At 43.0% G+C, this 14,318-nt stretch overlaps 1 protein-coding gene across 2 annotated transcripts; it reads right to left on the bottom strand.

Annotated features, from left to right (window-relative positions):
• Positions 1 to 817: 817 nt before the first annotated feature.
• LOC115652828 (protein FAM47E-like) lies at positions 818 to 13,019 on the bottom strand. 2 transcript variants are annotated; one of them, XM_030565350.1, is made up of 8 exons: positions 12,803 to 13,019; positions 10,492 to 10,870; positions 8,927 to 9,084; positions 6,982 to 7,138; positions 6,182 to 6,388; positions 4,855 to 5,007; positions 3,140 to 3,217; positions 818 to 2,174 (listed from the first exon to the last, which is right to left on the bottom strand). In XM_030565350.1, exons 2-8 carry the CDS (start codon positions 10,855 to 10,857, stop codon positions 2,043 to 2,045), a joined length of 1,251 nt encoding a protein of 416 aa, XP_030421210.1. In that variant the 5' UTR covers positions 10,858 to 10,870; positions 12,803 to 13,019; the 3' UTR covers positions 818 to 2,042. The 2 variants fall into 2 exon arrangements, with proteins under 2 accessions (XP_030421210.1, XP_030421211.1); XM_030565351.1 differs by having other exon boundaries at positions 6,982 to 7,135.
• Positions 13,020 to 14,318: the final 1,299 nt, after the last annotated feature.

The raw sequence follows: 14,318 nt of genomic DNA, 5'->3' as shown, positions 1-14,318 counted from the left end.
ACCTTAGTCCCAGATTTGGACCTTAGCGTCCAAAATATGGGGGTTAGCATGAAAACCTCCAAGCTTAGCTACCAGCTTGGACCTGGTACTTGCTGCCACCACCCAAAAAATTAGAGTGTTTTGGGGCACTCTGGTCCCCCTGAAAAACCTTCCCTGGGGACCCCAAGACCCAAATCCCTTGAGTCTCACAACAAAGGGAAATAATCCTTTTTCCCTTCCCCCCCTCCAGGTGCTCCTGGAGAGATACACAGACACAAGCTCTGTGAATCCAAACAGAGTGACTCCCCCTCTCCGTTCCCGGTCCTGGAAACAAAAAGGACTTTTCTATTCCCCCAGAGGGAATGCAAAATCAGGCTAGCCAATTCAATACACACCGATCTCCCCTGATTTCTTCCTCCCACCAATTCCCTGGTGAGTACAGACTCAATTTCCCTGAAGTAAAGAAAAACTCCAACAGGTCTTAAAAGAAAGCTTTATAAAAAAAAGAAAGAAAAATACATACAAATGTTCTCTCTGTATTAAGGTGACACAATACAGGGCAATTTCTTAAAAGAATATTGAATAAACAGCCTTATTCAAAAAGAATACAAATCAAAGCACTCCAGCACTTATATTCATGCAAATACCAAAGAAAAGAAACCATATAACTTACTAGCTGATCTCTTTGTCCTTACACTTAGAAACAAAAGATTAGAAAGCAGAACTACTTCTCCAAAGCTCAGAGAAAGCAGGCAGCCAGAAAACAAAGACTTCAGACACAAACTTCCCTCCACCCAAAGTTGAAAAAATCCGGTTTCCTGATTGGTCCTCTGGTCAGGTGTTTCAGGTGAAAGAGACATTAACCCTTAGCTATCTGTTTATGACAGGCTGAGGCCACAGCTAGAGACGGTTGCGGAGCCCCAGGCAGCGGGACAGCAGCTGAGACCTCTCACGTGGGGCCAGGGGCCAGGATCCCAGGGCTGGTGGCCAGGACCCAGGGACCAATGGCTGAGATCCAGGGGTCAGTGGACAGGACTTTGGGGCCAGCGGCTGGGACCCTGCATCCAGGGCTGGTGGCCGGGTGGGACCTTGACGCCAGCAGTGCAGCCCCTGAGGCCAGTGGCTGAACGGGACCCCGGGCCGGCAGCGGAGCCCCTGGGCATGGGGCCAGTGGCCGAGCAGAACCTGGGGTGGGTGGCTGAGTGGGACCTGGGGTTGGCAGCAGAGCCCCCGGGTGGCAGCGGGGATGGTGGCCAGGACGACGGGTGGCAGGGGCCAGTGACTGGGATGGCGGGCAGCAGGGGTGCGGGGCCGGTGGGCGCAAAACCTGGGAGTGCTGCAGTACCCCCTGCACTCCTCCTTCCAGTACCTATGCCTGGTGCAAACAGTAATCAGGGAAGAAATGCTGCTCTGAGGCCAGGTCTACACTAGAACTCTTGCTGATATAACAACATTGATTAAAGGAGGTGATTTTTCTTTTAAAATGAATTTCTATACCAGCAGAAGCCATAGCGTAGACAGTGTCATAAAAGTGCTTTTGCCGTAAAGCTTATTTCACTTGGGGAATGGTAGAAGCTACACTGCCAAGAGCACTAGGAGGGTTTCCTCGGAAGGCAAACCTTTTCTGGTGTAGACTTGGTTTGAGACACTATGCCTGTTGGGGACATCTAGATTGGTAACATTTATGCACCTAAAGAAATAATCTAGTTGTTGGATTGCAAGCTCCTTGAGGGAAAGGACAACACAGAACTGCGCATAACATTGGTGCTTAGCAAGTAACAAACCAGACCATGATTCTTAACCAAATGAGTGCAGTAGAGTCGAGCCGAAATCTCTAGTACGGAGCTAGGTGTCCCAGCCAGCCTGTACCATGGCTGAGCTGCCAGGACAGCTGGCATGCGTCTGGAATTCATAAATCCAAGTAGATCTCTTTAAACTATATTTGACTAGCAATTTCTAAAGAAGGAAACAATCAACCTATCTTTGAGATTACTATTTTGGGGACTTCCAGGAGCAGTTTCACTAGTGCTTCTGTTTCTTGTGAATAAAGTCAGAACTCTGTGTTAATTAACAATTGTGGAGGAAGATCCTTCTCTGATTCCCTCGGGTCTCTTCAGAGATTCTTTCTTGTAGCCTTTTGAAGTTCGCTCTTGTGCTCCATTAACATCCCCTGCAGCCAGCATCTGCAGGAGGAACTAAAACAACACACACACACACAATTACTAGCAATGCACTTAAATGGCTGACTGTTTAATACAAAAATATTTTAAAGGAATTGCAGGGGATCAAGAAACCAATGTGATTTGTGTTTACATAGAGATTTTTTTTAATGAAGGCAGTTTAGACCTGATGGAATGGTGCCTGATACCCCACGATAATGAGATGTTCTGTATATGCACGGTTACCATATGGGTAACAACAGAAGTGCAAGCTTCCCTTATGCTTACACCTTTTAACAATCCTGTCCAAATGACAGCAGCACTGTTCCAACAAGCTATTAACAGATGGGTTTAAGCTGTTTCCCTGAGCAGGGTGTATTTTTAGTTCATTTTCTTAATGACAACTGATCTATCCAAGCTGTGTTAACTGCCCTGAGGACAAATGCAGTCTTGATATTAGCACTCTGGCTGCGTGGAATGGCATAAACTTGCATCAGGATTTTGAATCTGGCCCCCAAGCTAAGAGCACTGTTCCTGGCTTGCTTGAGCAGAACCAAACCACACTAAAGCATGGTACCTGGATATGTTACACCTTGTTGTGTGGATGAGGCCTATAAATTACACCCTTAGCTAGTGCACAGCATGGCTGTATAACCAGCTTCTTGTATGGGTCTGAGACTAAAAATCCCTGTCCATGTGGGTCAGGGAGCCTGTGCTAGAAAGGCTGTATAACCAGCTTCTTGTATGGGTCTGAGACTAAAAATCCCTGTCCATGTGGGTCAGGGAGCCTGTGCTAGAAAGGCTGTATAACCAGCTTCTTGTATGGGTCTGAGACTAAAAATCCCTGTCCATGTGGGCCAGGGAGCCAGTGCTAGAAACAACGGTGCCTGAACAGAGCTACAGCAAGCACAGCTCTGATTCCTGAGTGCACAGGCCTAGGGCACCACAGCCCATGCTGTTGCGATCATGTTGACCAGCTGTTAACACTCTCACTGACTTACCTCAGGCTTCCGGTAGCCCTTCGTTTCGAGGAATTCCTTAAAAGCATGTGTTCCATGGAGCTGCATGAGCTCTGCCTCCTAGGGGAATTTCCAAAAGAGACTTGAACAGCTTCATAGGAAGGGAAAACTTAAAACAAGCTTGTGAAACTTATTTTTATTTACACCCTCTTTGAGTCAACCACAAGGGGATTTCTGTGACATTCTCATCACTACAACAAACACCAATTAACCATTAAGTATCTTAATTAGCTTAACTGATTTCTGATTTGCTGCTATTATAGAGATCCGGTTACTTCACAACCCTGAAGTGTGATTTTTTAAAACAGATCATAATCAAATTTCGGTCACCTAATTTGACCTCCTGTATAACACAGGCCATAGAACTCACCCAGGAATTCTTGCAGAAGAGGAAATTATTCTTCCTTACTATGTACGTGAACACTATCGAGCCCAGTAACGTGTGGTTGAACTGCACGGTACCTTGTTTTTTCAAGAAATGCCTCATTGGATCAACAGATTTTGTAAAGCTTTCGGATGAAGCAGATTTCCCATCCTGCTCCCAACACAGGATCTGTTTCTAACTTACCTCTCCCCAGGCTTTGCCTTTATCATCTTAAACAGTACTGACAAACCCAAATCTTATTCTCCACCTACGCATTCTATTGAACTTGGTTGTCTCCACCAATTTTTCTTTGCAGGATTCCTCTGTCTCTAACCTTCATTCTCAGAGACATTCAAACCCTCTTGTACTCCTGGTCTGAAGCTAACAGAACCCATCTGGTCTGACATCAGAGTGAGTCAAACGAAGCCCTTTGCATCTGGGTCCTAGAACCTGATGCTTTCTGATAGCTTTAAAATAGAAAACAATGAGGCTGCCACTTATTCACTGTAATTCAACAAACCAAGATTGTATAACAATCATTGCTTTAAAAATCTGGTCCCCTCTTTCACAGTGAGCAATTGCTAAACTCTTGGATTGAACTTCGGAAGCATTGCCCTCTAGTGGGCCAGGAGTATCTTTACTGTTCCTTAAGCATAAATCTAGGGAATCTGGGGGATGTTAGCACCACTTTGACACTTGTTTGCTACTGCTAGAACAAAACGTAAATGCAGTGGTTGCAGAATGAGCCCCTCTGCTGTTCACCATCAGTCTGATAATAATGCTCGACCTTCTGTAGCACTTCATCATAGGATTTTTTACGACTCATCACATCCCCTAATGTATGTAAGGGGTAGTTGTCTGTTTACATCTGTGATGAATTTGAGCCCTTATTTTTATAGGTGGATATTGCAGCCAAAACCCAATGCTTTCTGAACTGACCTGTCACATGCCTGATCCCTCCCAGGGAATGAATTTTTGCCACATTGGAAAATATCTGGTTAATCTGCTTATTTAATGAAGCAAAACACTCTCATCTGCATTAAAGAATCACTTGAATTAAAACAAAATCCTGCAGAATAACTGCTGGTCTGTGTGTAGCTGCCTTTTACAATCGCAGGCCACGTACAGGCATTGCTGTTCCACCATTTAGTGTGGGCTAAATTAACTGCCATGTCTGGACCACAACTGGGAGTAGAGTGGATAATATAAACCATTCCCCACACTGTGACTGCGTCAGACAATATATGGTGTGCAGGCGTATTCCAGTAACAATTTAAGCCCATTCACTTGGTTGGGAACTATACCACAGAGATTCCAGGGGTGCTTGCGGTACCTTTTCACTAAACTGGTTCCTTAAATTCTGAACGGTATCCACTGCTGTGTTTGGATCCTCTAAAGGTTCATTTGCTCTTTGTTTTCTCCATGTTTTTGGTTCCAGGTACCAGGCTCCAAACCTGATCTTCTCCCATTTTGGTTGGGATGGATCCTGTAAAAAGATAATTGGTAATACTCTCTAGTCATGTTTGCATTTGCCTCTCCTCCCACCACATGTATGTGAACCACTGCTTTTTTCTGGGTGGAATGTCAGACCTTATGAATGGATGGGGTCCGGCACTCATTGAATGTGAGATGGATTGAGTACAGCTGATCATGTCTTCTATTGATCTCTACAGCAGGTATAAGTCCTAGCCCTGCTATAAGTGTGAATGTTTCATTGGTTATCTCTAATAATTACCAGCTTGCACTGACTTTTCTTTGTATTGCAAACAGCATTAGGCAAGGATCCACACAAGACAGCAATCCTCTCACAGAACCTCTCCCTTCATTCCAGGCAGGCAACCACTGCTTGGTTCTCATCTCAGACTTGTTAATTTTGTGGATGACCAAGGATGTCTCAGAGGATCACAGCTCTGGAGTCACTGACTTAGTGAATGTCTTTCCATCATAGTCTTTAAAGCAAAACTAGCAACAATTTTGGAGAAGCAGTAATCTCTACGTAGCTACGTTTGTGATTTGCTTTCTGATATAAGCCTAGATCTAGCCCAACTTTGCTCTCTCCCCTAAAATTGACAGAAATGTCACTTCCTCTTCAGGTTTGACACAAGTGGTGTGTGGCTAGTAGATAATGTTTTGCCCAAGTTTTAGGTGATTAAGATGAACGCGTGTAGCAAGAAAAGCCATGAACAGGAGAGGCAAGACTTTGTAAGTTAAAAGGTGGTCATCCTGTACTTTTAACTTGCACTTGCTCCCCAGTCCTCAGTCTGTGAGTTACACCAGCATAGGTTTAAGAGGGTCTACATATACCATCTCACACCACTGCTGAATTTGGCCCATTGGCTGGGATCCTGCAATTCTGGACCTGATCCAAAGCTTACTCAATTCAACTGCAGGCTTTCAATTAACATCAGCGGGTGTTGGATCAGGTACTTTATACAAGCAAAACTTTGTGAGTCACAAATGTTCAAAACAGACAGCGATTGTGAATGCCTCAATTTTTGGTGCCCAGCTTCAAACACCTTAGAGGAACCTGTTTTTCAGAAGGCGGGTGCTCAGTACTTCTTGAAAACCAGGCCCCTTTAATGTATCAAGATGGGCACCCAAAAATTAAGGCTCCTAAAATAAGTAGAAACATCTGAAAATGTAGGTCTAGGCCTGTTTACCTTGGCAAGGCACGGGCGGCAGCTGTTCTGAAGAGGACTCTTGACAGTGGTTGGTGGAAGTGAAACACCCATATATTTTCTCAGTTCTGCTGGCACATTGTTTAGTTCCACAACATGGATGGGCACAGACAGCACCAGCTTGGTTTCATATCCAGTGTCAAATAAGCTCAGAATGGTGGCTTCGTCCACTTTGTATTTTTCTCCTCCCTGCAGTAATAACCCAATTGCACAGCATAAGAGTGGGAAAAAGTGGCTTTTCTCCCTGTCATTCTTATTTTGCTAGCCCAGCACTCATATCCCCAGACCTCATCTTCCTTAGGACAACCAAGGTATATCTCTTGAGCCACAGCTGGTTTCTGCTGATTCGATTGATTTTTACATGTTTAACATGTGCCCGTCATAGTAATCTGTAGGCACATTTAAAGTTGATTTAACAACCATCCATGAACTGGTGAACTAATGTTGATCAAATAAATGGATGTGACTCAAGAATGGAGCAGCTACATGAAATCTGACAAGTACACTATGTCCCACTCCTGCAGAGAAATGCTCTGAGTAAACAAATTGACTTGACAGTATTCCAGAATAAGTCACTTGTTGTTTGCTTGCTTTCCAACTGGTTGACCTCAGTTACGCCCCAAACGTTCCTGTACATTAGGATGAACGTTTTCAGACCTGGGTGCCTGAAGCTAAGCATCCAAAGTCATATTTAGGTTCTCAAGTCTGGAGAACATTGGCCTCAGTCTTGATCATTGCATTTCTGGAATGAGAGTGTTGGGTTTTACAGGTTCTTTACTTACCAAAGAATCCACCCAGTCACAAAACTCCTTAGTCACTCGCTTTACGTTCTCATCCAGGGGTGGAACGTAGCTCAGACTGGCCTCCTTTTCCCTTGCTGCTACCTCTTTCTTGGACAGGTAGGTGTACTGCGGATTCTTGCCCTTGGACTCCTTGCTGCTTAAGATATTTATGTTATAAAATAACACCTAAAATGTCTTTGGTTAGCACAAACAAGACCCAGTAATAACTGGCACGGCACTGTCACTACTACAGAGGGGCACATAAAACTTGTGTTTATCTTGCTTTGGCTCACAAATGGTCCAAATGACTTGTACAGTTGGGACTAAAATAGCACGGTGATTTCATGCATTAAACATTCACCTCTGGAGGACTTGGTTCAAACTGGTCTCACAAACATAGGGAAGCCACCTATCCTGCTCCTATCGAAAGTCCCATGGTTTGAAGGCCAGGCCTATGTTCAGATCTGCATTTTTCTGGAGGGAAAAAGGTAATCTGGCTAAAAACAAACAACGCTTCAAATTGGCACGATACATGTCTGTCACTACACTGTTCTGTCACTGGAACCTTCATCCTCCCTTACCTGCTTGTTGTATCACTACTGAATGTCTTGTCTTGGTTTAGACTGTGAACTCTTCTGGAGCTGGACTGTCTCCTTGTGGTTTTGTACAGCACCCAGCACAATGTGATCACATTCCTGATAGCGGCCTCTGGGCAAGACTAACTAGTGTATTCTAGGACATCAGTTTATACTCGGTATAATCTGAAATAGGGGTAGGCAACCTATGGCATGTGTGCCAAAGGTGGCACGTGAGCTGATTTTCAGTGGCATTCACACTGCCCGGGTCCTGGCCATCAATCCGGGGGGCTCTGCATTTTAATTTAATTTTAAATGAAGCCACTTAAACATTTTAAAAACCTTATCTACTTTACACACAACAATAGTTTAGTTATATATTATACACTTAGAGAAAGAGACCTTCTAAAAATGTTAAAATGTATGACTAGCATGCGAAACCTTAAATTACAGTGAATAAACGAAGACTTGGCACACCAATTCTGAAAGGTTGCCGACCCCTGATCTGAAGGATGCAGGTAAGGGTATTTTGTGATCACAGAACCATAGAATATCAGAGTTGGAAGAGACCTCAGGAAGTCATCTAGTCCAATCCCCTGCTCAAAGCAAGACTAAAAATACCGTCCCTTTAGTATCAGATTTTGTTGAAAAGGTTGACCCAATAAATATTTTTTCAGTAAAAGACACGAGGTGTTTCTCAGAACACTGATCACCTCAAGCTATATTATGTAGGTCTAGATGACTCCCAAACTCTTTTTGGACACACCAGTCAAAATACAGTACAAAGGTTACAAATGTGGAAAGGAAATGTGACAACTGTCCTTCTCTGCACAGGAAAGTACCTGGACTGATATATCCGGGGGCTATGTGTCAGGATTAAGATGTATTTGCAGAAGAGAGTAATGTGGGGAAACTTGCTTTGCGCCATGTGCCAGGTTTCTGTGCTGACTTTTGTCCCATGAAACACCACTGACTTTGTCAGCGTTTCCTGGGGTGTACATCAGCAGAGAATTCACCTGTGTCTGGCCCTAGTTGGCATTGTTACCATATCACCTGTGTAAATAGACACTTTAAAAGTCAAGTGTTGGCCATGTTTGTTCTCCACCTATCTGGGGAACATGGGTTCCCACAGTCACTCCCTGACCCAGTTCTTCCGCATGGCTGTGAAACATGCTGTGACAGGCAAGACTCTCTGAAGGTGAATTGGCACAGAGTATGGAGTACCCCCAGCCTTAGAAACTGGGAATTCCTCTCTTTCAATACAGCTACATTCAGAAGAGAGAGATTGGACTGAACTGAACCCAGGCCCAGCAGCAGAAGGTGGATTCAGGTGGCCTGGTGTTACTCGCTCTGTCCTGTCCAGTACTCACAGGGCTGATGACCTGGGACATGCTTCTTTACTTTTCCCATCCTCCGGCTGATACAGCACTTGCTGAGGGGTGTGGCTGTCCTGGTCACAATCCTTGTATTGACCTTCACTATTCAAGCACATCTCAGGATCCAGGATGCCCACAACCTCTTTGAAAAGCTAAGAGCCAAACAAGAACAGAGCACAGTATTCACACCAGCACAGTTCCCATGGAGACAGCATAAGGGGACAGATTACAAACAGAGCTCCTGGACAGCATAGCGATGAACAGATGGAATCAGTCCTATTGTCCACTCACCTGTCCCAGACACCAGATGCCTCAGAGGAAGGTGCAAGAAACCCCTGAGTTGGCAGATGTGGGATAATCTCTCCCCATGAAGGACTCCTACAATCCCCCAATAGTTAGAGATTGGTGTCATACCTGAAGCACAAGGTTTAACATCCCTTCCAAAACCTTGTTTAGCATTAACTACTGTATCTCCGGATAGTTATCTATATAAATGTCCAGTCCTTCTTTGACTCATGCTAAGCTCTTGGCCTGAACAGTATACTGTGGCAATGAGTTCCACAGTCTACTTATAGATTGTGAGAAATATTTTTCTTTCATTGGTTTTGAATTTACTGCCTTTAATCTCATCAAAAGTCCCTCTGTTTCATAACCCAAGGACAGAAGTTGAGTCTACGCTGTGACCTGGGGTCTCATTGATCACACCCAAGATTCCTCATTTACCCCTCAAATTTCAAAGAGTTTGCCTGACACACTAAATACACTCTCTTGATGATCTTACTGTTTCTTATCCTTACCCCAGTATGTTCCCTCATAGCATTCTGCCCTGACGAGGAGTATGCTTGCCATGAATTCCTCTCTCCCAACACAAGACTAACCCTGTCCCTTTGCCTGGTCCCTTCCTCTCCAAATGATCATGCTAACTCTCCCACTTACCTTCACTGTCTGCCCCCAGCTTAGTACAGAGTCCCTCTGAGCTCTGTAAAAGAAGCTCCCTGCCCCAAACCAGAGGTAGAACTGTGTGCTGACTACTCTTTGCTGCTTCTTTGCATGAAGCAGAGAATGGGTAGGGACAGAGGCTGGAGGAAGATGGGGCTGTTCGAGAGACAGGCTGGGGAAGAATGGGAGTTGGATCAGGTCAGGACTCACTCTGGTGTCTTGGTCAAACTCTTACCTCTTTAATTTTGAGCAGAGACATTGTCATGGAATATCCTGTTATATTTGATGTCTGGTAATAACTTAATTTTGGCTACACACACTGCCTAAATACAGCTCCATGTGCTTGACTTCTACAGTAGCCCTTTAAAAAGAATGCTGTCTCATGTTACATTTTGACAAATGAATGGGGACAGGTTCACTGACTGCAAATAATGTGACAAAACTCAAAACTGACGCCAGTTCAGCTCTCTTGCTATGTTTAAGATCATTCATCTTGCCATGATGAGTCATACAGAAAATCTTCAGAAGGGAACAGCTGACAACTGAATTATTTTTGTGTTTAAACTTGCCAGAAAGGCACTTGTCTGAAAGAAGAACAGCAGCAACGATGGGGACTTTACCTCAGGAGGGATGCTTTCTTCCAGGTGAGGGTAGAGTGCTAGGGGGTGCAGGCTCAGGCAGTGTTCTGTCTGTGCAATGTGATCCCGTCTGGCTTTCTGCAATGGACTGAGCTTGGAAGGACTGACTTGGGTTTTGGTGCACTTTTTCCTTCCCTTCTGCTGGGCCATGCGTGAAGCATCAGGTGCTCGATTACGCAGAACAATCGGTACAGGCCCCTTTGTGCCACAGCTGATGATGTTGTCAGACGGTGGAGGGAAGCCGCTTCTGAAATCATCCAGGCCACTTTTCAAGAATCTCCAACGCTGGCTGTTAAGGGAATCTGAGAACTTCCGTTTGTTGTGTTCTTGAAAGTACTTAGACGGCATTTTCTTCTGGTACCTGAAAGCAAACATTTCTGGGCAGTGCTGAAAGTAATGGGGCTTTTAATGACGCACATGAACATCATTGGAGTCTCTCTGGTGTTCTTATTTGTAGTGTTGTTAAATATTCAAATTCCAAATCACTATGCAACTCCACCACGTTGGCACACATTGTCCAGGAGGCATGCTTGCTCCATCACTCAACCTCAGAGAAAAGCCTGGCCCTAAGAACTGCTCTAGGGGAAGCTGGTAGTGATCCTATGAAGTAGAGCTGGCCAAATGACGGAATTGCCATCCTGGGGAAATGTTGAAATTTGGTTTAAAAAAAAGTCAAATCTGGGAATTTTTTGCAAGATGAAATATTCTGAAATATTTCATTTTTATCAAAAGCCTTGATTTAGATAAGGTTGAAACATTTTGTTTCTACTTTATCATTTCTACTGATATATTATGGTTTGTATGTTATGATTTATTTAATGTATAGTATATTATATACTCTAAAACCTCAGCGTTACGAACACCAGAGTTATGAACTGACCAGTCAACCACACTCCTCATTCGGAACTGGAAGTATGCAAGGCAGCAGCAGAGACCAAAAAAAAAAAAGCAAATACAGTATAGTACTCTGTTAAATGTAAACTACTAAAAATATTCAAGGGAAAGCAGCATTTTTCTTATAGTAAAGTTTCAAAGCTGTTTGAAGTCAATGTTCAGTTATAAACTTCTGAAAGAATAACCATAACGTTTTGTTCAGAATTATGAACATTTCAGAGTTACAAACAACCTCCATTCCCGTCATGTTTATAACTCTGAGGTTCTACTTTATTATGAAAATTGAAGTGATAGTCAAACCAAAATGATAAAGTCAAAATGAAATGTTGTGATAATTCTAAGAAAAGTTTTGTGGAAATTGACACATTCCCATGACGCTTTTAGATTTTGTCAAATATGTATTTTTTTTAAATGGAAAACTGTTGGTTGGAAAATTTCTGACCAGTTCTACTATTCAGGTTGTCATTACTGCTCATTACTATGCAACTTCAATTGCCCAGAACTTTGGCAAAATCTAACTGCAGAAATCATTCACTCATGGTTTATGCCTCAAACTGGTTTTTTTTTTAACTTTCACTGAAAATGATTTAGTCATTTCTAAGAACGAGATCAGGATAAACATGTAGTTTTACCAATTTAGAGTTTATTTGTTTTTGTTTTTTTAAAAGCTTTAGGGCAATTTTTTTCAAAAGCACCAAGGTCCCATTTTCAAAGCAGACTTAGACAATGAGGAACCTAAGTGCCAGTAACTTTTAATGAGGTAAGTGATTTTACAATTGCTGCCCATAATGCTTCCATGGTTTGGAACAGAACTTGCAATTTGGCAGGAAGATGGTCCTGTGGTATGAGGTGTCTCTTGCTATCTCCATGAAAATCCACCAGATTTGGCTAAGTTATAAGACCCAGAAAATCACTATTTGCATATGAATTTGAGGCTTGTTTCTAAATTCTAATCTTCACTATGCATGCTCTCAAACCCCAGTGAGACTGCATCAGCCCTACAGACATTTCTGAGAGTATACAGACAAAATGGAACCTCCTGCTCCCCTCTCTTCTAGGGGAAGGTTTACTAGGCTGGGAACCAGGAGACCCTGACTACTAGACTCTCCTCTTCAACAGACTGGTGTTAATAATTCAATGCACTTCACAACCATTAATACCGAGGAAGGCCTCATGCCCCATTTTGAGAGGGAGGCAAGCATCAGCTCTCAATTTTAGAGGAGTGATTGAGATGTTTCACAGTGTCACTTCAGGCAGAACCAAAAGTTTCCAGGAAACATGCAATTTACTCTGAGCATCAGACAGTTTAATTCCAGAAGTATGTTAAAATATTTAGCTAGAATACCATGGTATTTGCAATTTGATTGTGAACTAAAACTGCAAAAATCAAAATACATACCTTACGTGTTGCACAACTCAGGGTAAAACTCTCACATGCAAGATGGCATCTAGCTCGGTCACTGATGCATGGATTGGATTTATAAAATGCTCCCCATTCAATGACAGTGCAAATATGTGTGTAGCTACATTTTTAAATATACAGACTCTTGCAGTGTTGCTTCAGGGCAGGCAAGCTCCAGTGCTAAGCTCCCAGTGCATCTTGCATACTGCAGGCATGTTTGGAGCTGGTTGTTGTGGAAACCAAATCCCATAGACTTACAAGTGTTCTCTCTCTCTCTCTCTCTCACACACACACAGAGAATTCTTGAACAGTTTATTGTGAAATGCAACTTAAGAATTAAAAGCTAAATTTGATTTCATCACACCAGTAGGGTTCTCGTGCATGAAGTGTTATAATTAAAAACTTGACTAGCAATTCGTCCCTAATGTTTATAAAATGAAATCATGTTCTCCCTCAGTGATGTTTTGCTTCACACGATTATGCTAAATTGTCTTCAGTGTTGCTCCACACATGTGGGGGAATGTTCATTTAAAGAATAAAACAAACAATTTCTGATCCGGTAATGACTTCAAGGGAAAATGCAATCACTGACGCATGGACTTAAATGGGAACTACTTGTGTAAGTAAGGGATACTCTTGTGAGCAAATGTCACAGAATCAAGCCCAAAGGGAGTATTAAGTTGGCATTAGGCCACATCCAGCTAGTTCCTGACCACTGCAGATCCCCTTGTATGTAGAAACTAGACAATCATGTGACCTATAATAATTAAAAATCAGTACACCTCTACCCCAATAGAACGCGACCCGATACAACACGAATTCGGATATAACGTTGTAAAGCACCGCGGAGCCCCGGGCCCTTTAAAGCGCCACCAGAGTGGATGAGCATATGGTGATTACTGAATAGTAGTTCCTTAACATTCAGAGGTTCATTTTTGTGTTGACATGCATCAGTTGAATGAAGCTGCAATTTAGAAGCAACAACTGATTCCTGCAACTGAAGAAATGCTCCATGTCATATAGCAACTGTTTCGACCAAGCTTGATTGAAAGTGGGGTTTTCACTGACTCAAACTATTACCACAGTCCAGAGGAATTGTAAGTCATCAGGGGTTTTACAGCAAGAAATGGTTCTTCATGTGCTCTAGTAATGCACCAGCACATTGTAACAACATGTTTTGCAAGAGCACAATCGGATCCAGTCAGCATCTAATGCCATAATATCTTTGGACAAGGATAGCAACTTCAGATGTTTCTCTCCCTTCAAAAGGTGTTTAAGGGAGGAATCTTTATGACACGAGAGAAGTACACATCTGTCACCTCCAACTGTATTTTCCAATGGAAGGAAAATAATGGAGCAGAAGTTATCTAGACTAATACTGGTACCAACATGGAAAAGTGGGGGAAATGTCATGACATTAGGATTTAGGACTAATGTAGTTCCTATTTTTAAGAAAGGGAATAAAAGTGATCCAGGTAATTATAGGCCTGTTAGCTTGACGTCTGTAGTATGT

Source organism: Gopherus evgoodei, chromosome 5 (assembly GCF_007399415.2).
Source record: "Gopherus evgoodei ecotype Sinaloan lineage chromosome 5, rGopEvg1_v1.p, whole genome shotgun sequence".
In the NCBI taxonomy this organism is placed as follows: Eukaryota; Metazoa; Chordata; order Testudines; family Testudinidae; genus Gopherus; species Gopherus evgoodei.
Note: the sequence above shows the minus strand (reverse complement) of the source record. Positions and strands in the feature narration are given on the sequence as shown.

Bases quoted from the DNA above. Each gene is read 5' to 3' on its own strand.
- LOC115652828 (XM_030565350.1), bottom strand. From the start codon at position 10,857: ATGCCGTCTAAGTACTTTCAAGAACACAACAAACGGAAGTTCTCAGAT. The intron at 7,139-8,926 runs GTGAGTACTGGA...AAATATCTTAAG, and splicing joins TGTCCCAGGTCATCAGCCCT to CAGCAAGGAGTCCAAGGGCA. The intron at 6,389-6,981 runs GTAAGTAAAGAA...TTATTACTGCAG, and splicing joins GTGACTGGGTGGATTCTTTG to GGAGGAGAAAAATACAAAGT.